Source organism: Equus przewalskii, chromosome 6 (assembly GCF_037783145.1).
Source record: "Equus przewalskii isolate Varuska chromosome 6, EquPr2, whole genome shotgun sequence".
NCBI classification, from domain to species: domain Eukaryota; kingdom Metazoa; phylum Chordata; class Mammalia; order Perissodactyla; family Equidae; genus Equus; species Equus przewalskii.
Window position 1 is genome coordinate 23,862,501 of NC_091836.1, and position 24,499 is coordinate 23,886,999.

Sequence of the window (24,499 nt, forward strand, 5' to 3'; positions counted from 1 at the left end):
AATAACTCGTGACTGAGGGGTCCATGAAAAGTGTTTTAATTAAAAGAGTTTAAATTAAAAAAAAAAAATGACGTATTTAAAGTGTTTCATTAAGTTACCTTTGAAAGGACTACAAAAAAAACAAAAATCCAAACCCGGACAGAAACGCCGAATCAGAGGCAGCGGCAGGTCGCCCAGGACAACAGGCTGATGGGAGTTTAATTGGAGAATGGAGATGGGGTGGAGGCAGAGAGCACTGCAGCCAATTAGCCCGCTCCGTGATGTGCGAGCCCCTCCAGCAACACGTCTAATAAGCTCGACTTGAAACGTGGCGGAGAGGAATCTCCCTCCTCAGCCAAAAGTGTGCCTCCTGCAGATTCAACAGCCTCCGTGTCTTGAAAGTCATTTCGACGAGGTGGAGCTCAGCCGTGGGAGGGGAGCACTCCCCTCGGGGTGCCCCTGGACACAGGGTACCTGGAGGTACCAAAATTGCTTATGGGGAGACAAAAGTTAACAGAAGAGCCAGCAAGTTGTGTTTTCCTCAGGGAGCTGTCAAAATGGGGGATCTTGTGGGAATGAGAATTGACTAATCTCCAACTGCCATGAGCTTCAGATGTATTGAAAAACAAGGGTCTTTCAACTAACTCCATATGTCTTAGAACTGGGTGAGGAAAACAAAGCGATCCTAGCTGTTGAGGGGAGGGGAAAGTCAGGCACAAGAGGTGAAGACAGGTCCTGGCCCGGGAAGACTCAGAGCAGAAAGAAGCTTTGAGAAGCTGTCCCAGGCAAAGACCTAACCCCTCAGGGGAAGGCACTCTCATGTCTACTGTTAGAAGACAGCCTCCTCCATGCCCAGGCACAGGAACATTCTAGAAGCCTAACAAGAGAGAGCAAGAAGCTCTGTCATAAAGAAAAACAAACAAAACCTCACAGGGCATGTATCTGTGGTATTAATTTCTCTAGCCAAAACTACTCAGTTGACCTTGCTCGCCATGAACTGAGAGCTAAATATGCTTGGGGCTGCTCTTTCTTCCCATGTTAAACATGCGGGTTCTAGTTACCTTCCCTACCCTCAAGGACACACATATTTTACAGATACTTATTTATAAGGGTAATCTCTCCAGCTATCTTCTGATACTCACTTTGATCAGAAAGTTTACTACTACCAGTTAATCACTGAGACATTTTTCCTGCCTTCAATTACTGCAGACGGACACAGAAGGTAACTGATGTTTAATTTACAGGGAAGATTCCAGATTGCAAGCTCCTTACCGCCTCTTCCCACCTCTACCCCACCCCTGGGTTTACTGCGGGAGGTACTGATGGAGCTGTGGCCGCTCACCGGCGCCTCTGTCAGGGTTTGGCCTCCTCTATGAAGAACAGTGCAGTTTCTAGACTCATCTCAGTCCTTTCTCTTGTTTTCATGTGTGGGATGGGTGGGAGAGTTTTCACAGTGCTCCTGATTGGCCCAAAGTGGTGGGGGGAACAGCGTGAAAGCTAGTTACCTACTGCTGGATTGGAACTGCCTGCATTGTGTGGGCTGGGGCCTCGCTCATGGTACGAAGCAACAGCGTAAGAGTTACACAAAGAGACACGGGGCTAATGGAGCAGGATGAAGACTGGAACCTGAAAGAAACATCGACCACCAGAAGCAGCATGGCTCTGACAAAGGCCATCAGCCACTTGGCCCTTCCTGTTCCACTGACAAAGCAAGAGCTCTGGCCAGTTCCTTGAGAAATTACTTCTAAGTGAAAAACTTGGGTAAGTCTGTGACTTTCACCATCACCATCACCCCCGAGATCCTGCTCCTCTTGGGGTGCTGACCCTTTCACTCAGGTCCTGTGAACTTTCCCGGGGACATCCTCTCTAGATTTCGGGGTCCTTTCCTAAATTAGACAGAGAAGGAAACCGAAGAGCCAGACTCTCCAGCTGCCCTGAGCTTCTACACTGAAAATAAATGTGTGCATGTAAAGCGGCACTTAGAAACATAACGGATCCTTCAGGCATCCTGAACCGCTCTTCAGTTTAGAAGGCAGTGTTTTCCTGTTCTCTAAGAGACTACAACTGTTCCTCTCACTTAGGAACAGGTGTAAGAATGTCCACGTTTCTGGGACTAAGCTTTGCCCCGCCATCCTGCGGAGCGGAGCCATGTTTCTGCTTGGTGTGCGCTTATCGTATAAAGGTTAGTGCAACCTTGAAGAGTCAAGCATATTTGGGTGACAGTCCAACTGAAGTGAAGAAAGTCATCCAAATCATTTCACGTGTGACCTTAAGTAACTTAGGCCTCGTTGTTCCCTGAGTCTGGTTTTTAGGTGTGCTTTGTAAACGCTGGGAAGTATTCATGACAACTCACAGTTGTGGCACGGTTCTTCCTGCCTGGGCTGTCCCATCCTGCAGCTGTCTATGGCTCTAAGTGTGACATGAGTCTCTTTAAGGATAGATCAACGATGAACTGTTTAGTATTCGTGAGTTAGCTTTTCTTTTGGCAAAAAGCTGGAACAACTTGGCTCCAGGTGAGAGTTTACAGGCTGCTGGCAGAATGTTAAGTTGCCTACTACCGCTTGGGTCACAACTTCAACCACCCTGGGTTTGCGTTAGCATCTTAGAAACTGCAAGGACAAAAACATTTCAAAGAACTCCCAAGAGTGAGGCCCCAAACTGCTCAGATTTCTTTACCTTGGGCCAGGTGACCTGGCCCCATCCCTCGCTCATGGACCATATGAAGGAGGGAGTTCTAAAGGCAGCAGTCCCCTAGGGCCAGACAAGAAAAGCGATTGCTAGTGGAACTTCAGTGTCCTTCCCCTCCCTCTCAGGGACTCCTCTTTCTCTACCTGCTTTCCCGCTTCAGATTCCTTGCCAGAGTCACCCTTAATGCAGTGCTCTAGCAGTCACGCTGCCTGTGTGAAAACAGAGCGCGGCAACAGATCCCAGTTTCTACGGCTACTTTACCACCTGGCACGGGATGCGAACATCAACTGCCAAGCGAGTGCCTTAATCATGGATCTGCGATAAGCCCAAAAGGCTCTGCTGCCAAAGGCAGGGATCCATGGATAGCCAGGGAATGGCCAGTATATCCTAGACAAGCTCCTGGCAAATAAGGACTTTGGCAGAGGAAGTGACCGAGCGGATCACTCATGGCATCTGCAGCCGGCCCACGTTGCAGCCCGGGCTGCTCAGTCTGAGGCCAGTCTTTTTGCCAAAAGGACACCAAGTTTTCTACATCTGAGGAGCTGCAGGGTGATACAGTAATACACGGTAAAACGCATGGCACAGGGCATAACAGCCACCCCATGCTGTCACCCTGTGCTTCACATTTCAAAACATCCCCGGCTCAGGCTTGAAGGGACATTTAATAACTTGGGGAGATGTGGACATTCCCCTTAAATGCGCCTACCTCTTCTTTTCCTAGGTTATAAACTACCTTAGGTCTCATCTTAAAAATTAGTATTTAAAACATGGGGGAGATTCATCTTCTATTTACTGGACAATTCAGATGCTCAATCTCCTGTAACTTCCTCATCTATGGATGACCAGAGAAAATCTGGAATTGTTAACTTTTTGCAACAGTTCCCTCACTTGGTTTAGTTCTAGTCTTTTTCCTGGGCTGAGGTCTTGCTGGACAAGTCAGTTTAATTAAAAACTCTTACAATCAGTGTTTATAATGGAAATGCTGCCTCCAGCTTCCCAGGGCTGTAGGATTAGTCTATCTCAGAGGAAGTTTAATGACTAGGATGTCAATTGCTACTTCTCACTGGGAAGAAATAAAAAGCCTGACAGTGAGTTTTGCAAATCTGAGGCAAAAACAAAATCTGACCTCAAAGACAAAACCAAACCAACAAAAAAACCTGGCACCATCTGAAAAATGTAGCTCCTCATTCTCAACACCTATTGTAGCTCCTGTCATGGCAACAAAAATAAGCGTGCATTTTAAAAAGCACAACTTTATTACTGAAGGGGAACAAACTGAATGGCACGCGCTGACAAAATGCCACATTATTTGCTAATCCTAATATGTTATTCTTCTTTAAGATTTGCTTTTCTCAGCACCAATTCAATTATAGATGCTACAAATCCTTCTGACATTTAATTCCCTCTTGTCAGAGTAGTAAATGTATACAGTACATGCACAGCTTTCCCATTAAGATGTTAATATATATTGGAGCACACCAGCCTCTGCAGCATAACCTTTCTTTTCTGTCTTCTTAGAAAGTGGAAGGGAAGGAATAAATGTAAGGCAAGAAATCATGAAGATTCCCATACAGCATCCCAGGCCGCTGGTCCTCCCCTTCAGCTGCATTTAATTCTAGCAGTGTAAATGCAGCTACGCTAGCATTTCAAAGCAACTATGTTAAGCTGCTCGAAGGAAAACTATAGTGATCATCATCATCGTGCCACACAGAGCTCAGTGTGCCTTCGTTTAAATTACAAGTACTGCACACCGGCTTTGGCTGTACATTGTCACTCCTCAGCGATCAGGGCTTAGGGCTCTCTAGGCTGTTACTGCCTACATTCTCCTCTAGAAACAGGCCTGAACAGGAGATGCGGGATGAGTTGGGAGCTCACCTCCTGCACGGCCCACTGTACAGTGCCCTGGACTTGCCGTCAGTTCTGGGATAGAAAGTGGCCTTTGTGACTTTTCTGTAACTTCAGGCAGGTCAATCAGCCACTCTGAGCCACTGAGCACAATCATGCACTTCGCAGGGTCATTTTGAGACCCATTACCAACGTGTTGCTAAAGAGGAAAGAGCCTGTCTGGCCCAGGGCGTGGCACATCAGAGACACTCAATTAGCGTTATTTAAATCCACTATATTAGAGCCTACGGAGGGCTAGACTCCAGTTCTCATCACTGATTCAAGACAAATACTTATCAGCTCGTTGTGGGGAAGGGCTGTACTACATACCCAATCCTATTCTGAGAGGATAAGATCACCCAAAACACTTGCCATGTTGAAGTCGCCAAGCCCCTGCTTTTCATTCATGCAGAATGGCACACAGTCTGACTGATGGCCTACCTGTCCTGTGTGGCAGTCAAGGCCATGGGCCCAGCGGCTGAAGGACACCTAGTCCAAGTTATGATTCAGGGGCACCAACAAGGATATTAAATACTTGTTGTCAGCTAAATATGAGAACAAGTGTTTTTTTTTTTTAAGTTGGTTTTTCTCCAAGCAATTTATTTAGTTAATTTAACCAACAGTGGAAATGACTTGATGCAACAGGATGCAAATCCTCCCAAGACATTTAGCATCACCAGAGAGACCAAAAGGCACGCTCCTGAGTCCTCTCTATTCCTCTCATAATAACAAGGACTTTGAAGTGTGATCGCCTTTTCCGTTTGAAGCAAGAGGAAGGCACCGAGGATGACACCAGAGTTTTCCTTAAAGGAGTATAAAGAGGACAGTTGTAAAGTACTTCCAGACATACATTTCCCACTAGAATCTCTCTCTGGAGAAAGATGCTTCAGTGGACCTCAGGCATTTGGGGGGGTGTGAGGAGGATGGATTAATGAATATGGTAAAATCACCCCAAAGCAGTGTCCAACCTGTAGAACTGGAATTCACATTTTGCGTTGTAGCCTGCCAACTTTTTAGTTTGGAGGAAAATTTCCTGTTTAATGATCTCCTTCCTCCCCATGGGGGAAACAGTAGCATGTTGGATTATGGGAAGATCAGCAGTATGATGAAGTTTAAACTCACATTGCGGGAAAGCCATGGAGAAGCTGGCCGGGACCCAATACGACTTGTCAGTCTACTAAACGGAATTTTAAGATTTTTTATTTTTTCCTTTTTCTCCCCAAAGCCCCCCCGTACGTAGTTGTATATTCTTCGTTGTGGGTCCTTCTAGTTGTGGCATGTGGGACGCCGCCTCAGCGTGGTTTGATGAGCAGTGCCATGTCCGCGCCCAGGATTCGAACCAACGAAACACTGGGTCGCCTGCAGCGGAGCGCGCGGACTTAACCACTCGGCCACGGGGCCAGCCCCCTAAACGGAATTTTAAAATAAGGGAATCTACATGTTTTAACTTTCTGTAATCCAACACTTTCCCATGGCATTTAGGACCTTCTCACTGGGAAACTGATCCCATAATTTCAGAGTCAATGGGACTGTGGCACTGAAAACATCTGAGCAGAGTTTAAGGTCTTCTTTGAAGGGGCAAGAGCTTGATTTGATGCTGGAAGAGATCTTCCCAGGTCAGTCAGTACACAGCTCTCCGCCTGACAGGCTCTGGAGAGCCTCGCTCTTCCCTCCTCATCCCCTGGATGCACAGACTCAACTGAAAAGGGTCCAAAAGGAGACAGATTCCCAAAAAGACCCCAGAGCAAAGGAAGTTTGTTTTCACGGGGGAAGGATAACCACTTTAAAACCCAAGTCTCCATTTCCTAGAGGGAGGAAGACCCGTATGTTCAAATTCTGACTCTGCCTTTTGAGTAAATCATTTGACCTCTGGAGCCCCAGTTTGCTCATTTGTAAACCGAGACTAACAACCCTTCCTGAGCAACCTCACGGGATTTTCATGAAAATCCTCCCATGGCCAGCTCATTGTCATCCATTGGTCTTCTGTCCCAGTGGCCTTCCTTGGTGAGCTTTTCTAAACTAGCCGCTGCCTCTTCCCGGCCCTCGCCAGTCGCTTTTGCTTTACCTACTTTTTCTTTTTTCGCAGCATTTGTCACTGTCTGACAGTATCTTGTGCTTTGAGCCTGTCTCCCCCTCTAGAACGGAACTGTACAAGAGCCGAGGCCTGGTATGTGAGACCCATGCCTGCTCCAGTCAGGGTGGTTTTGCTCGCTGCTGCATCCCTGCTGCCCAGCCCAGAGGCCAGCACATAGGAGGAGCTCAAACAACTGTGTTGGATGAATGAAGATCAAATGACATCACTGATACGTATGAAAGAGCCTTCTAAGTTATACATACTCTGAAGATATGGGCTGAATGATACCACACTTTAGATTTATGGGCCATACCTTAAATGTGTCTACACAGCCGCCCCACTGGTCTTTGTTTTCTTTATCATTATTGTTATTATTATTAGTCTACCAAAGAAATGAAATAGCCTGTTTGCCAAATCTGGGCCACAGTTTAGGTAGGGGCTAATTAACGAAAGAGTTCCTCAAAATGCTATGCCTGTTAGCAGTTTCTCACACACATTTCAAGCAAGTTCAGACAGACTTTGAGGACACTTAAAATAACCAGATGGTCTTACATCCCACCCTGGAACTGATAATCTGGACCCAAAGGGCTTTAAGGGCCTCCGTTATCTAAGTAGAGACTGTATTTGAAGCCCATGTTTCCTCTGTAATCCATTTAGGGCACTATAGTTGGCTCATCTGGATTCCTCCTTAACACCTGGCACGGATTATCAGCGCCATTTAGAATTCGCCCTCCCCTCACGCTTTCCTATGGGTCGTGAGGGAGATGTTGCAGGAGTTTTCCAGATCACTTTCTTGTTTGTAGGGCAAGAGCTGAAAACACGTTTTTGGGAAGCATGACAGCTCTGGAATTTCTCGTCGGCCCTTTGCTTCAAAAGCAGAAGACTGAGGGACTGCTCTGATTGTGCTGGAGGGCCATTCTCTGGGACACTGTCTCTCCACCACACAGTCCCCGCGGGCCCTTCCATTGCTCAAGGGAGGGAGGCAGGTGGAGACATTTTTAAAAAAGTTTTAAAATAAAATAGAAGGATAAATATGCTTAAAGCTATTCTATTCCACATGGGTGGCAATAACCACCAGCTGTCACCAGGAAACAGCAGCTGCAATTGATAAAACAATTCAAAACTCTTGTGGATCCGTCGTCAATAAAGTTAACACCCAAAAAGTAAATGAAAGGGTTCAAAGTAGAAGTGGATAAGCTTCCCAGGTCCGCCAATAATTAAATCACTGAAGTACAGACAAGCATAATTTTTTAATGCAGATTAAAGAGGAGGATCAGCTGGGCAACTTGCTTTGCTGGGTGAGGATGGAGCACCATATGTTGCTTATGAAATTGTCATTAGCTGAGGTAGCAGTGGTGAGTGGGGGAGGTGGGGAAGAGGGCAAGCAGGAGACAGACCATTAGTATTTAGAAGGAAGCGCAGGATGTAACATTTATCCGTAATAAGGAAAGGATGAAATTTCTACCCAGATGGAGCAGGGAATGGATGGTAATATTATTCATTACCACAGTTTAGCATTAAACGTGCAACACCTACTCTAATTTATTGACGGACTGTTTAAGACGGGTGTTAACCTGTTTGTCTTGTATTATAATTGAATTCAGTCTCTAGGCTACAGAAATTTGAGAAGTTCATCCTTTCTCAATCAATATGCTCCCCTTCAGTGACCCATTTCAAGACAGCTTCATAAAAAATAATGTATTTTGTTTTAATAAATTTAAACACTATGACAGCTGCTCAATTTTTATTGGTTGTTTTTTTTTTTTCCCTTCAGATGTCTCTTTGCTGCCGAGTGAAGCCAAGCTCACAATCAATAGTAATTGATTAATCAGCATCCCCTTTGAACAAAGGTGCTAATCAGTTTTTGATTAGTTCATCAAACCAGATGCGAAGGCAGCCCAGCCCTGGCCTGATAGATCATCAGTGTTCTACATGACTTATGGCTCCTGAGCAATACAGGACGGCAGCGTTCCTGGAGAAGGTGGGGGAGGGAGACGACGTAATTATTAATTTAACTGAATTATTATGAACACAAACAGTTGTTGGTTTATTGCTCCTGACTCAGGGGTGATTGATAGAACTGCAGCAAGGCCACAGCTGACTCGGTGCAGAGCTGCGAGATCCAGAGTATTCCTTAATTGATGATGCTGGGGTGGATGGCTGATTTAGTCCCATTTTCCTAAAGAGGAGAAAAATTACTTCTGCATATCTGAGTAATCCTCGTCTGGCTAATGGGCCAAGAGGGATCAGGCCAACGAGAACACAGTCCTTTCTTAGGATCCTTGAGAAGATCCGATTGCCAGGGACACTGTCAGAGAGCTATTTTATTTAGTGTCAGGATCAGAACTGAGAGCGGATCACTCAGGATCAACATTACATTCTAGGCAGGGTGAAGGACTTAGCCACTCTTATTTTAAAGAAAATTGGGCTAATGTTTCTGCAGCTTCTCTAAATATACCACAAAACAGAGGCAAAAATGAAACACTCCCTTGATGGGCCGGCTGGCTTTTTAATCTTCTATTTATCTCTCTAAATTCACTGGGATTTGGGGTTCATTTATCTATCCAACAAGTATCAGTCGAGTGCTGACTACACGTCAGGCATACAGCAGTGAACAAAACCAATATGGCCTCCCAGAGCTTCCACTCTGTGGGAAAATCCAACTGCCAGGCTCAAACCGGGACATGCTACATAACAGGAAAACAGGCATCCCTGAGGTTTGACAGAAGTACATGGTAGGCAATAAATCTACTGCATTTGGAAAGACTGGGTGGTACCATCTTATTCTCTCACTGGGTAAGACCTGTGGTTAAGGACTGCACCTTGACAACGGACATTCAAGGGGGCTGCAGTGACATCTCCTCAAGAAGGGACAATATGGAACCCTTCTTTCCAACAGGCTGGAGTAAGCGTCTACAGTCCCATGCCTTGGTTTCTTCATTGCAATGAGGAGGAAGGGCACTTCTTATCGATTTATTAAGAAGTGACTGATCAAAATGTTGAAGAAGCTGTAGCTGGTTGGCAGCGAAGTCCCACAACATCATGGGAGCTCATATAACTGTTTAGCTCTGACCATTTTAAATCTCCTCCCTCCTCCTTTTTAGGATATGCTTCTTATTCTGGATTAGTAACACCTAAATCCTGGAATCAAGCATGAAACCTACTTTTGCAACAGCTCAGTGTGCTGTGAAAAAGGTCTGAGGTGGATAATTAGTTTACATCATGGTGTGTGACAAAACAATTGCCCCCCTTCCTCCTCCCTGCCCCTCCCCACCCCCTCCTTCTAAGATAACCTGTGACCTGGCTTTTCTCGTCTATTCCACAGAAGTAAATGGTCAATATGAGGTTTTTTTAAAATAAAGATCTTGCCTCATAATCCAACATCCTTAAACTGCTTTGTAAGGCAACAAAATTTCTCTTGAAGCATTATATAGCTAGAACATAAAAATTAGTTTAAGCCACTGAACACTGAGTGGCTTTAGTACAATCTCAAAGATGGCTTGACCTCCACTGCATTAACAGTATCAGCCCCAATCTGAAATACACATGCCACTACCAGAGGGAAGAGAGGTGGGTGGGGAGGAAGAAAGGGTTCATGAAAAATGGTTTTTCTTTAGTCTCAAAATCCACAATTGCTAATGGATTGCTCAGCAAACCAAATGGCCATTTTGTAGAAGTGGACAGAGCACCCACAGGTTGGACACAGCAGTGCCTTACCTAATGACTAGCCCTTACCTGAGAGGTCCTCACTGTCCAGTTCTTCTGCGGAATTGGGCAACTGAGTAAGGCCTTACAAGTAAAAACAAATCGTTTTTCTTTTCATTCCTCAAGGGACATAAACAAAACACTTAAGAACTGAGGATGAATTTCTTAAAAAACATGAGCCAAATCTCTTGCTATCTCTCTGCTTTTTTGGATAGCTCGAAGGTATTAATCCGTAAGTACCTTTCTCCAATCATTTAATTTTGTTATTGATACACAATCGAGGCAGAAAGATTCCTCAGTCTCCACTTTCAAAGCACATGAAACATGAAAGTGAATGTTTAAAATCACTCATCCATAACAGCATGCAAAAAGAAAAAGATAAGCCTGTCAGCTGTCAATGCTCTGATCTCTCTTAAATACAAATATATTTAGATGTCACATACTGATGTATGTAAGTCTTATTTCACATTTTACTGTAAATTGAAATCCGTTGCCAATACTGACAAATACAGTTCATTATCAATTTATGATGATGTTGCATCACTTATTTCAGAATGGCACAGCATCTGCTAACTGCAGATTGCAGGCTATGCCTTCATCAGAAAATCTGATTCGCAAAATCATTTTTCAAGGAAGAGAATTTCAAAAATTAGTGGTATTCCTGAAAAATAAAACCCTCAAAGCTGAAAAAGCAGTTAGGTCAGGAGATAAGCCAGTGGGGGCTTGAAATACCTATCCGAATCACCACCAAGGCTGGCCAACTGGATGGCTCTCAGCTGGCTGCGGTTTGAATTAAAAGAGGTGAAGAGGGAAGGAGATAAACAATGGGAGGCTCGGCTGTGAGATGGCTTCCACTTCCCCGTGCTTCATTTACAAGCTGCTCCTTTAATGAAGTTTATTAAACACCACAAAACGTTAAGACAATTCAGGAGGCGTCTGCTTGTCCTTCACGTTCTGCTCCAGGGCCTCTCATTCACACAACAATTTGCTAACACTTCTCCAATGAGATTTGTCACTTTCAACGATATTTGTAGACCTCTTAGACTGCAAGGTCTTTGAAGAAAGGGGCACATCTTGTTTATTTTTTCTTCTTTCCCTTCTCTTATAGCCAAGCACAAAGTATACTGTCAGTAAGTATTTGCTGAACTAATGATTTGGGAGTAATGCTCAGTGAACCACCAGCCAGAGTAGAAAAGCAAGCAAAACAAATGCTCTGGAAACAAGCAATGTCAAACTGATCGCACTATTTAGAAAAACCCAAATTAACAGAAACAGTCATGTAGAAATGGTTAGTAAAAGCTTGGATTTTCTAAGTTGTTTTATAAAGAAGCCACATGAATAAAGATAGCTAGGCTGGTGCTGTGAAAGGAAGCCACCCTATCAGCTCTTGAATAAGAATTGCGACCCTCTACGATCCTTGGGTGCCAACATTCAAGGGCAGGTGTCAATTAAAAATGGGAAGATGCAAGTCCACAGATGCTCCCAAACTATGGACTTAGACAACTAAAGGAAAAGCAATGAGTAACGCAATAAATTATAGAGACAACTGAATAGGGATACTATCCATTTGTTCTTAAATCTGATTGGTTGAAAGCCTTCCTATTTCTAATTGGCTTTATCCATTGTATAAAGACTGATGAATACCATTATTTGAATAATTGTTATAAATGGGCAACATAAAGTACTTCTCTGTAGTTAATTATGAATTTGCAGTTCTCAGAAGGCTAATCCCTCACTTCTACGTGGCCCAATGAATATCAAAGCATTCTACATACGTGCTTGGCACCCACTGAACCATGTTAAACAAGGATGTTTCAAGTAGGCAACTTTACTGCTTGGAGGCTTGTTTCCTTGGGGAAGGCAAGAGAAAGCTAATTTTAAAATATAAAGACAAATATGTTTATGAAATATCATTGATATGCAAAGTATCCCATTAAAAAGTAACAGACAGTTGATACACACCTCATTAAAGATGAATCTGTCAGTTTTAATGGCATAAACTTTAAAATACAGCAAATCACCTGGAATCTACTGCTCAGATTCCATCTGAAAGTAGGAAGCCATTTAGGTTGGTGGCGTTAAATTTGTTTTTGCACTACTATTGTATTTCATGAATCTATAGTGCTCTGCCATAGTTGGATAATTTCTGAATAAATATAATTAGGAGGAGTTTACTGAAGCACTGAATGTACAAGTGAGGACAAGAAAAATTTGCCTCCTGAAATTGCTTTGGCTTAGGTCGTTTTCTTTCATGTTAAAAATTATACACCTCTCATTTTCTCAAAGAAAAAGACAAAGATGTATTTTATGAAGCAGAGAATATTCTTCAAAGGGAAACTTCACAATTTAACAATAAGTGGGAAATTACTTCTTGGTTTTTCTCTTTAAACTTTCATATCATCCGTTAAAGCTCGTTCTCGTCACTTCTAATTAAAATGTATTCAACAAATTTCTTTAAACTGTCTTACACAAATGGAGGTTTACTTTTGGTCCATATGGGATTTTTTCCTGAGCAATTGATAAAATCCTAAGGTGCAAACATGATGATTTAATGTAGGTGCTATAATTGTCTCTTATGTGGAGACGTGCATTTTGCTTCTTCCTGGTCCTCCAATGTGTTGCACACACCCCAGGACTTCTGCAATTGCTACTCCTCCTTTTCAACAGAAATCACTGCCTTCTAAAAGTGGTATGCTGTGGCAATTTTAAACCAGGTTAAGGAAAACCTCCAAAATTAGAGACAGTAAGAAATCCCAGAGATATTTAAATAAATTCAAAGTCAAGTAAAATTGAAATACTTGTGGGTTCAGTTCATCAGTTTCATTTTTTCAGAAAACTTCAAAGAAGAATGATCAAATAAAACCTCTAGGAAACAAAAACTTAGCCCATGGGCCCTACTACCATTCCCATTACGAAAAAGTAGGCGATGGTCTCTCTCTTACCTAAGCGGCATACATCTGATCACTTGGCCATATTATGCAAACTGTTACTTCCATCACCAGCCATAAGAGTTCAGACGCCCCCGGTAGTTTTAATCTAAAAGCTCAGTCATCCTGTTCTTCCTGCTTTGTCAGCTTTTGTGGAGAGTTTTTCCCTTCTTCCCATTAGCAGAAATTTGGTTCACGCCGTTAAACAGTAGCACATTGTTTCCGAGCTGCATGTCAAGGCTGAAACACAATCTTCAGGTCCTGCAGCCATTCGTAAACCTCTTTAGCTTTGTTCTTGAGCAGAACACACAATGTCTGCAGAGTCCCTTGACTGAATGACAGCCTTTGAATGCCACTGTCGTGTACTCATACAGAGAGATGTGCACAGAGGTACAGACACAGATGGTGGACATAGAGGTTGTAATAATGCGCACTGCTGGCTATTTTTCTTTAAAATGGGCTTCAGAATTTCCCCACAATTGAATAAAAAGTAAGGTAAGAATTTCATGTGCTTTTAGAATTCAATCATAGCTGACACTACTTAAAGGCAGATCCATGGGGCAGTTACCTAAGGGCAGTGGACTAGGGTGTGAGCATGTCTCAGCAAGGGCCAAATATTTTGAAACCAAAACTGAAAGTGAAAAATTATTTCTGAGGGGCTCCCAGTTTGAGTCTTACTACCATTACATACTGAATTAAAAACTTTAAAAATTCATTTGGGATATACAAATTCATGAGATTATCAGCCTCTAATGTATCAAGGGGTGGAAAGCGAGAGGGCAGCTAGACTTGAAAGTAATAAAATAGGAGAGACTGAGAGAGAGAGAGAGACAGAGACAGAGAGAACCTCAAACCCGGAAGAAGCCAGCTGACTGCAGTGCAGCAAAAGCACAAGCACTATTCCAGACCATGGGCATGCTGTCACCCAAAACCTCACACAGGGGAGGTGGGTGGGGGAAGGGAGAGGGGGCACAAAGGGCTGAAAAAGAACAAGGCACAAGACACTTACAGAGAAGCGCCCACATTTGAGCAAACAAATAAAAACCATCACACGCACCCACACATCAATAATCAGAATAACGATGACACCATCCGTGCTTTAAGTCACTCATGCATTTCTGCCATCAATTTCAGACCATGTGGTACCAGGGTTTGGCAGAGTGTCTTTTGCATTGCTCAACATGCATACACAACACAAGAGTCTTCCTGTCCAGGCCTGAAGGATGAGCTCCAAAAACTCAAATGCTCAAGATCCTTATTCAGAGAAGATCCCTTCGGTCACCCTGGCCTAAAAATCCCATTCTTACACTCATTTATCTTTACTATCAATTAGATCCTTAAAAAGACATTGTGGCTGATTATTGTTTGGTCTCTTTTTGGAGAAAATCCATTTGATTTTGAATCATGCCCATGCACTTCTAACCTTCCAATACATGCTTATTCCAATCAGATATTGCTAAGAACAAATGGTCAACATACATAAACAACTGGTATACTTCATACATACTCTAGCAACACAAGCTTGAATAAAACATTTTAATGAGTCTTCAAAGGGAAAGCTCTTTGTAAAATTATTCTTTTCCTTTTTATACAAGAGAAATATGGAAGGAAATCCAGTATGAAAATTTTTAAGACCAGTAAAATGGTCACAACTGGCTGACCTAATACGTCTTGTCATTTAAGTTGAGAAGTTATCAAATCACATTTTTCTAGGCCCAGAGCTCCATAATGAAGATCTCCAGATTATTCTCAAATGAATCCAAGTCAAATGGTTGCTGCACCAAAGGAGTTGGGTTTTAGCCATAATTCACTTGAATAAAACCAGCTCTCTATCTTCATCTCTTTGGAAATTGGGTCCCTCGCTTTGTAATTTTCACCATATTCTATAACCTTTTCTATCCTGACAACTGACCTGGAAGACTTTTCCCCTCTGTCAGGTAAAATTCTAGATATTACCTTGGCTTTCATTAAAGCTTTCTGCTGTGGGCTGGAGATTGTGTTGTTCAAAAGAGTGGTAGGACTCCTTTGGGAGGATGCTATGAGGATTTTAGACAAGTTGCAGAATGCATTTATAAATGCATTATACAGGGATTGACCTGGGTTATCACAGCTCTCCTCCTGCTGTTAAGGAATCGTGTATATATATATATATATATATATATATATATATATATATATATACACACCATACATATATGTGTGTGTGTGTGTATATATATATATATATATATGTATGGTGTATATATACATGCTATTCTTATTTCCTTTTTTTCTCCCCAAATTTCTTGGCTCTAGGTGTATTTCTCATGCACTGCCAGTCAATAACATGCTATTGAGTATCACTGTCTTGAACACTGTCCCCGAACTAGTAAGACAGTGACTGCTTCTCATAGTATTCAGGCACCTATGTCCTGTCACAGGAATGCTATAAAGTCTTATTCCAAGTGCCTCTTTATTATACCACAAAAAGAGAGCACCTTCATTTTCTCTCTCTCCAGAGGGAAAGACCTGATCAAAAACAGTATCCTAAAATCAGGATTGGCCCCCAAATTATCTTCTCATTTTTTAGGTCAGGGGACATATTTCCTATTTGAAAAGCCCACCCAACTCTAAGACCTGCATCCACTAGAGTCACTTAAGTACACGGATTTTACTGGAGGGACCTAAAGAGCAGAACTCTGGAGTCTTAGGAGATAAATGATCAATATTTCTTCAAAGATCTCACAGAATTCAGGAATCTTATGGTTACATTTGACTCAGCAGTTAATTGTAGGAAGCTCAGAACTTAAAGATTCTTAAAAAGAATAGAACAAAATCTCTTGAACTGCATTAAAATAGTCTTAAAGCTCCGAGAATAATCGATAAAAGTCAGGAAGTGCTCAATTAATGATGAAACCTACAAATAACTAAGCTTAATGGAGTGCAGTGCCTGAGATGTAGCAAGCACCACGGGGCATTACCTTAGCAAGTGGAAGTTTTATACCTAATTGATTTCTCATGATTGTTGGTGTATTTGGCCCTTTAACTTATTTTATGAACTTTTCCCTTTGTGCCAATGACAGGAGGAGGCAGGGGAGGTGGGATAGAGTGAGGAGGAATACACTGCTCCATACCTAAGCTTGTTTTCCTTTCTCAAAATTCCTCATCAGCAAGTCCCAATGTGGGGCTGACCTGCTAAGCCTCAAGGCCTGACCTTGAAGGACAGGTCGCATGACGCAGGTTTTGCTTAGAGATTTCCAAACGATAAGTCCTCAAATGCAGGTCTATTTAAGGAAGTCAGTCGTGCTGGGAAGAGATGTTTCTCTAAAAGTTGAACGAACAGTACAGGGTTGGCTGATCACCTCCCATCATTTAAATGATAGATTTCACCCTGCACAACATGCAAAGTGATTTAAGCAGGCCCTTTACCAAATAATTCCCTTGGATTCAATTATTAAAATTTAGCCCATTTTTTAAGTAACATATCTTTCTCTAAGAGCATAACTTCACCTGGGTTAGATTTGAGCTAAGTAATAAAGGAATATGCAGATGAAACATGATTCTAATTTTCTGATTGGAGAGATGTAGAAAAGTTAATAGACTTATTCCAACCTAGTAAGTCAGTGGTGAAATTGGGAAAAGGATTTCCCAAGGCCCCCTCCTGAGCTGTACTCGCTCGGTTTTCATCACCTTTTGGTTGATGAAAATCTTAACCAACGTTTTAGTATTTTGTCTACAAGATACTCACAACTGATGATTTTTTTTTAAGTCCCAGTTAATGCTGTTAAAATTTATATACGGTATCATTCTGAGTTTGGAGAGGCTTCCTGCCAAATGTTAGCATCCACTTTTATGCACACAGAGATTAAGGGTGAACCGGCAAGAGGTTGTGGAAGGTAAATATGACTGGGAACAGAATTAAAAGAAGAGCAATGATCTTCCTCATCGCCAACTCATGAATTTAAACAGGGATCTTCTGCCTTGACCTGTCCTTGAGTTCCAACCACCAAATGACACAGATGACTCCTCTTCAAAACGTACCTGGGACTCTAGCCTATAAATGAAGAAAGCAACTGGGCCTTTCACTCCAACGCTACGATACTTAGGCATATTTTGGTTTTTTTGAAGCCCCTTGTATTTCGATGTCTGGTGGTGTTATATAAATAGGGACTTCGTGCAACTGAAACGCCTGCCGCTCCCGGCAGCCAGTGAGGAAATGGCTCGTCTCAGATGGTGACCAGTGGCTACTGAACTCACAACAGAAATGACAAGACTCGACATCCTTTCAAGCCTTAAAAACTACAGCATATTTATGAGATCAGTCTACTTGAAACATGATTTCCCTTGAAGACTACATTTCTCTTTTTCCCAGCTTGCCTTGCCTCTCAGCAGTGCTGAGAAAGTAGATAAACAGTAATGTGATACCAACCGTGAACTGCTGGTTCTGTCGTCGCCGTTGTGTCTACAGACGGGAACAGAGGATTGGAGGAAGGGAAGAAACAGGAGGAACGGCATGCAAAAAAAGGGAAAATGGAAAAAAATGGAACAGATAATATATGAGCAAGCTTTCAAAGAACATCGCGTGACAAGCAATAATAAATGAAAAGCAAAAAGCATTTGAAGTGAGTTGCACTGTTTTAAGACATGCCTTCAGCTCAAAGCTGCGAGCCAGTGAGGAAAACAGTAAATTCTTTGGTTCTGGGGGTCTCGCCAGGACACATCTACTTGCTAGTCAATAGTCAGGGGAACATGCAACGTGATGAGAACACCAGTGCAAACTCAGTGACTGGGAGATGGCTCTTAACGCATCGAGGCTCAGGACTGTGACGGCAAAGCTCGGTCGGAAGGCTGGCTGAATAATGGATTCATACATTCAAACATTGCCTTTGTTTTAACCCAACCCACCCAGGGAACACAGGCTTCATGACCGCCAATTAGACGTCTTTGAATCCATCGCACTTTTAGTATCCTTTTACGGCTTGTGCTCAGATGCCTGTAGATGAACATACGGGTCCAAGTTTTCCATCCAGTGTAATATGTCAGCAGAGTTCAGCTGGAAAGTTCAATTAACTGGGAGGCCACGGGCATGAACATGTTAAAGGTTTTCAGATTAGTTTCTGTACACACACACACACAGATACATGCACGCACACACTAATCCATTCTTCACTCTGCAGATCTTACTGTTATAACCTAAGAGCAAAGGTCTGGGATGGAAACACCCAAGCCCACACAATTTGCTAATCACCACTTCTAACCATGTGACATTCCAAAAATTAAAGTCTCCAGCCATTCCTTTGCTCAGAATTCAGAACTACATTCACTATCGTGAGCTGCCAAGAGTCCTGCCTTCATGGCTGCATTAGGAGATGGCACGTGATTCTTTTCATTGCCAGTTGCACTTGGGGTGGAAGAAAATGTGGTTTATCTCTTTTCTTCTTCTATTTCTGATGCTGTTCAAGTTTTCTCCTTCTTCGACCAGGCTTCCAAACCAGGCTTGCTGTACGGGCTCCTCTTCACAGGAAATTCCTCAAGGGGCTCAAGAAATTTTCTCTTTATTTTTGGCTACAGGGGGAGTGGGATAAATAACTAACAAAATGCACGATGACATTCTTTTTCCAGAGTCGTTTTAACACCACTCTTCAAGCCAACTTCATTCCAATGTCAACCCATCTGGCCATGCTGTAATTTTCAGTTCTACACCTCTTGAAATGTTTCCTTCCACTATCCCCTTCTGGCCAGAAAGGGGTGGTGACACTGACACACGAGCTAGTCATCTAGCTGAAGTGGGATTCTGGGTTAAAACTGCAAAAGTTATCTGTCCTTTTTTATAATGTAGCTATTTGGCTGGTAATTATTTTCATGAGTTCTGGAAACTCCAAAGACTCTTTCAGACTCGACACAGGCAATGTTTAAATGCACTGGAATGCCAAACGTAACTTTTTTTTTTTGGGTCAAAAGAGCCTGGTGCTTCTGATTTATAAACATGACACATGAATTCACACCAGTGTTCCCCTTCAGTTGGCATGCTTTCCTCAAGACCCTATACCATAAAAAAAACTGGAGCCCTTCTAAGGAGCCAGGATTCACGAGAAGTCTGAGAGGCCACTGAGGCTTAGATAACTTATAGCTGAGTTTCTGAAGAACAGATGAAGGAAAGAAAAATATAAAATATACCGCATAAGAATACAATACTTACAAGTCAAGTCTGTATGCATAAAATAGCAGCAAAAAACAATAGCGAAAATTGTACAGTTGAAACATCTCTACACCAAATTCTCATGACACAGTTGACACATCTCCTTACTTGAAATATCCAAGTCAAGGGTTAGTCTGAGGTGCTTTCAATTTGAAGGGTAAAATCAAATATACATTTGTACAGAAACACTTATACACATGTTAATATATTTTATGGCTAGGCACTGGCTCCTTTCTGAAGTCAAAAAAAAAAGCAACAAACACTTTGGCTCATTATTTTTGTAACAGTGCTTCTAATATGCTTTATTTTCACAGGTAAATCATTAGTGTAAAATGAAAAGAAGGGGGCAGAGTAAAACCTAAAGGGTAGAGTCCTCAAAAATAGTAATTTAGAATTAACCAGTGACTCCCAGTTTACTATCCTCTTACATCACAACATTATGTCAGCTTTCTGACGAAATTACACTAAGTGAAGCTGAGTGTCAGCTTCGATGTGGGCACTGGAAAAATAAACCCAGGAGAGTTCACAGTGCAGCTTGCTTCCCCATTCCGGGGAAGGGAAATCCATCAATTGTGCCCAAAAGGGGAGGAGATAGGGATGCTGAGAAGGAAAAAACATGTTCTAAAACAGTTGAAAGCAAACACATGTTCAAGTCAAACAGCACAGTTACTGCAGCTGGGAAACAGTAAAACCACGATCAGCAATGGAGGAGGAGACCGCACCAGAAACACAGGCTGGCTACGAAGTTTAGAACAAGACTGAGGGTGTATCGGGGGAGTCGTGGATTCCATTTCTCCAAGAGCATCTGGTGTGCTATCTGAACAGAGGCTATTTCAAGTAAAGAATTAAAAAAAAAAACAACATTCTTTAGAAGTGACTTTGTGCTCCCCGCAGGAGAGCACTGTGACAGAATGTAATTCTCCTTCATAATTGCATTATGACTTCATGCCGAAACCACAGACACCCTGGCTCTGAAGTGAGTGCAGCTCTGTGAAGTAGGATTTATTAGAGTATCTTAATCACAAGACTGGAGAGATGTGCAAGCCCACCCCTGTGAATCAACTTGTGGGGTCACTATATTGTTTGACAACATTCTACGTGTACAGGCAAAACGCAAATTATAAATTTCCAATATGGGTTATAAATGCTGTAAATAGCTTGCAAAATGAGATTGCCTAATTGCCCTGACAAAGGCTTTTTTAAACTTAGTTTTGTTGTTGTCTTTAATTCAGCTGGGTCTATGAGGAAAACAGGTCACAAAAAGTTGAGTTGGACTTATAGTGTTGTAGGGCCATGAAATTAAAAAGGCCTGCTGAGCTATTGTCTCTATTTTAATTTTAATTACCATGAGGGCAAATTTATTGTACATTTATTTTATACAGTCAACAAAAAAAACAATCCCATGTTCTTGCAAACCCAGTAAGTGTGTACGGTCTTAATAGTGAGTCTCTGGCTGTTTTATGCACATCATCTAAATGAGGCATCCAAGGGCGGGCCCCACACTACTGTTTGGAAGACACACATTTCACTACATATTGACTCCTCTTCTTAGTCTCCCAGCCATTCAGTTTATGGGACCCTATCTTGAATAAATGAAACATCACCTCTATTTCACGTTACGGTATAAGATATTTACAAAATGAAAAGGCTCTGAGAATGCGTGAGATTAGCGACACCAGCCATTTAACCAAGTCCCCCCACAAAAAAAAAATTACTGCATGAGAGGCAGCTGGGCAATATTTAGTTGAAACAGTCATGTGTAAGCTCCACTGTGGCACATTCTAATCCTTTCATATGGATTCTCTCCAACTTAGAATTGTTCATTGAGTGTGACAGACCGGGGGTTTAAAACTAATCCATAAATTAGTCCGTGGTCTCAAACACAACGGGTGCCATAAATGAAAATGAAAATCCTAGAACAAAATTAAATTCACAACCTTAAATACTTTTTCTTCTCCAATTGCTCCGTGGTGCCCCTGCTTTACGACGCACAGATTCACTGCAAGGCTGCATTTTGGGGTGTGAGTGGGGTGTACATTAAAAAACGCAGTGTCAGAATCTGGGGAACCCAATGTGCTCAAAAGCAGAGCTTAATTGTAAAGAATTTAAATTCTCACGTTTTGATTGTCATAAGCTTAAAAGAAAGCACACTAAGCAGTCCAGACATATCTTAATACACTTTCTCCCAGTTTGTTTTCTGAACCAAAGTCAATAAGGAGCCAATGGGTTTTCTTAATTGAATTCCCCTTCAGTTGGTGTTATGCAGCTGCTTTAAATCTGGATGCCAGGGCAGGCAAGGAATTCCCCTGACAATTTTATTTTCATAGCTGTGCTGTGCTGGCCAATATATATTAAACATAGGGTTTTTTTCCCCTTTAATTAATTAATTTATTTTTGACTTATTTGAAATCTATTGAAAGCAAAAATATGTGCTGGAAAATTAAACTTTGAAATTTATTTTCTACTGGTTTCCCACTAAATTTTCTTTCCATCTATGTAATACTTTAATTAAACTCCCATTTCTCAAGGATGGGAGAAGTGGATGGGAACAGAACTGAAGCTAAAAGGTCCAGATAGGAGAGCCATGACAGAGTTCGCTTTCTTCTTAACGTCATCTTCCCTTTGAGGGAAGACACTGTGCACCCCAGAACAGCAGGAAGGGGAGTGGGTATTTGTGCTTTTTTGGGTTAGGCAATTTCAAGTTTTGTTAAAAGCTTCTCCAGAATTGTTCACTAGTGCTGCTGTGCCCCTGAGATCTTTTCATTTGCAAACCAGATGTTCTGAAAATAATAGGAATCTGTACAGTGGTTTCATTTAACAAGGAAGACAACTCTTACACCATGTTGTGTGTGAATGCTGGGAGGAAGGAGGGACAGAAGGGGGAGGAAGGCAGACGGGAGGAAAGAAGAGAGTGTTGCATGGAGGGTGACGGTGGAGGGAAGGAAGTGGCTCCAGAAATCGTAGCTAATACTCATCTTGTGTTAGACATTGGAGGGCCAAGTCCTTCCGGCTAGTCTTTTATTTCTCGCTCCCGAGATAGCTCCCACTCTCAATTTCTAATCCTGAGAAACCTGTATTTATCATCTTATTTTTTTTGCACTGTTGATAAAGCTTTAGTATAGAAACATGTCAAGTCTTAATAGCTTGTGGGGTTTTTCTTTTCTTTTTTTTTTTTTTGCTGAGGAAGATTCACCCTGAGCTAACATCTGTTGCCAATCTTCCTCTTTTTGCTTGAGGAAGATTTGCCCTGAGCCAACCTTTCTCCATTTTGTATGTGAGCCACCACCACAGAATGGCTGCTGACGAGTGGTGCAGGTCCACACCCAGGAACTGAACCCAGGCTGCTGAAGCGCAGCATGCTGAACTTAACCATCAGGCCATAGGGCTGGCCCCTTGCTTGGGTTACTTTTATACAAGGAGCATTAAAGTATGAAAATTATGATAGAAGGCATTAGGAAAAAATCTCACTCACTTCCCATCTCATTCCTTTTTTCAAAAAATGCAGAATCAGGTGACCTTTATCACTGTAGTATTTTAATTTTATCTATCCCTCATAAATCAATATGGGTCAAAAACTGGTTGGCTATGATGCTATTTGTAACAGGTTTATAATCATCACCAGAATAAAAAAGTATACACTTAAAGACAGTATGAAAAAAATGCTCATGTACTTTTGGGGCAGAAACTTGAAATGGTGGCCCATTACATAAAAGGCGGATGGTGAGTACTTACTGGTACCCTAATAATATTCCTGTCACCAGGCAAACTGGCATATCAGTAGCACTCGATAAATATTCGATAAATGATGAATGAAAAACAGTCTTAATGGAGTAGATGCTAACTCTAGAAAAAAGGCAATTTAGTAAACATTTTAGGATGAAAGATGTGTATTTCCTAGCAACAATGGCTTAATGTATGCCCAGAACATAAGTACACACAAAACATACACACATGGAAGATAGAAGCTTGAAATCAAGTTAGGCCTTCATGCTTAGTTTCCAAAAAGCCATCCTTTCTTATCCACTTTCTCTCCATTCTTTGATGGCACAGACCAAATCCTACTTCTCTTGTGATGCTCTCCTCAGCATCGAGTTCCAGTGTCTATACCTATTCTCTCAACAACGTCTAAGGGGTTAGAAGAGTTTTCTGTCTCTATAGGCACTAGCATAGTGCTGTGCATATTATGAGGGCTTGATATTTGTTGAAGGAATGCCTAAAAGCAGACAAGCTTATACCCCTTGCACCATGCAAATATCAATAGCACAGAGTAGGAATCATTTAGCTGAGACCCTGGTGAACAGACAGCTCTCTGTCGAGCAGAGCAAAGCTCTCTATTGTAATTGAGATGGTCATGTCATAGAGTTAGTCTTAAGCACAGGTGTACTTCTTTCTTTTATATTTAAGAAGCTGAAAACATGTGCTAGGGGGTTGAGTTTCCCCAATTTGGCAAATTCTACAAATATCACTGAAGGATAAGGGCCGTATTCACCTTATTGATTTATGTGATTTGATCCACATTACACATAAAAAGCTTAAGATAGGAGACTATGAAAGCCAAAATGGTAATGCGAGCCCAGGGGTGGGACTTTCTCCAAGGTATACTGGGTTTGAGTGCTTAGATGCCAGTAAGAAAAACCTTGCTGTTTTCTTTTCCAAGAAACACAAAATATTTAATTAAATACGTATTTTAAAATTTAGAAATGACCTACTTCATTCTTATGAAAGGATTTTTAAACGTGTTTCAGAATTTGGCCCTATAGCCCTTCATTTCTTATTCTAAGGTGATTTTAATTTTTTAATTTATGACAGTCACATGTGTCGTGTGACCTACAAGTTGAACTCCTCCCAGCCTGAGTTTTATGCTTAAGCTGCTAAAGGCATTAAAACCAAGTGCTGAGTGCCTTCCACGGAACTCCTCACCAAGCATCTAACCAGGATGCAACCAGACAGAAACAATACAAAATCCACATTAACCAGGAAGGTAAACACAAAATGTTTGCGTAAGATGATGACAGGAAAAAGCTTGATCCAACTGGCAGAAAGGGGCGAAGACCATCTCCAAGC

General features: G+C 42.0%; 1 protein-coding gene across 6 annotated transcripts in view; it reads right to left on the reverse strand.

Moving 5' to 3' along the window:
* Positions 1-24,499, reverse strand: part of CADM1 (cell adhesion molecule 1) — a 314,254-nt gene that overhangs the window by 6,494 nt on the left and 283,261 nt on the right. For 2 of the 6 annotated variants that reach the window (XM_008521795.2, XM_008521793.2), the window contains 2 exons: positions 17,666-17,698; positions 10,361-10,414 (listed from right to left, as the gene is read on the reverse strand). The exons of 2 other annotated variants lie outside the window; for them this stretch is intronic. In XM_008521795.2, the coding sequence (XP_008520017.2) occupies positions 10,361-10,414; positions 17,666-17,698 (87 nt within the window). The remainder of the gene's footprint in view (positions 1-10,360; positions 10,415-17,665; positions 17,699-24,499) is intronic. 2 more of the 6 variants (XM_008521797.2, XM_008521794.2) reach the window with 1 other exon arrangement.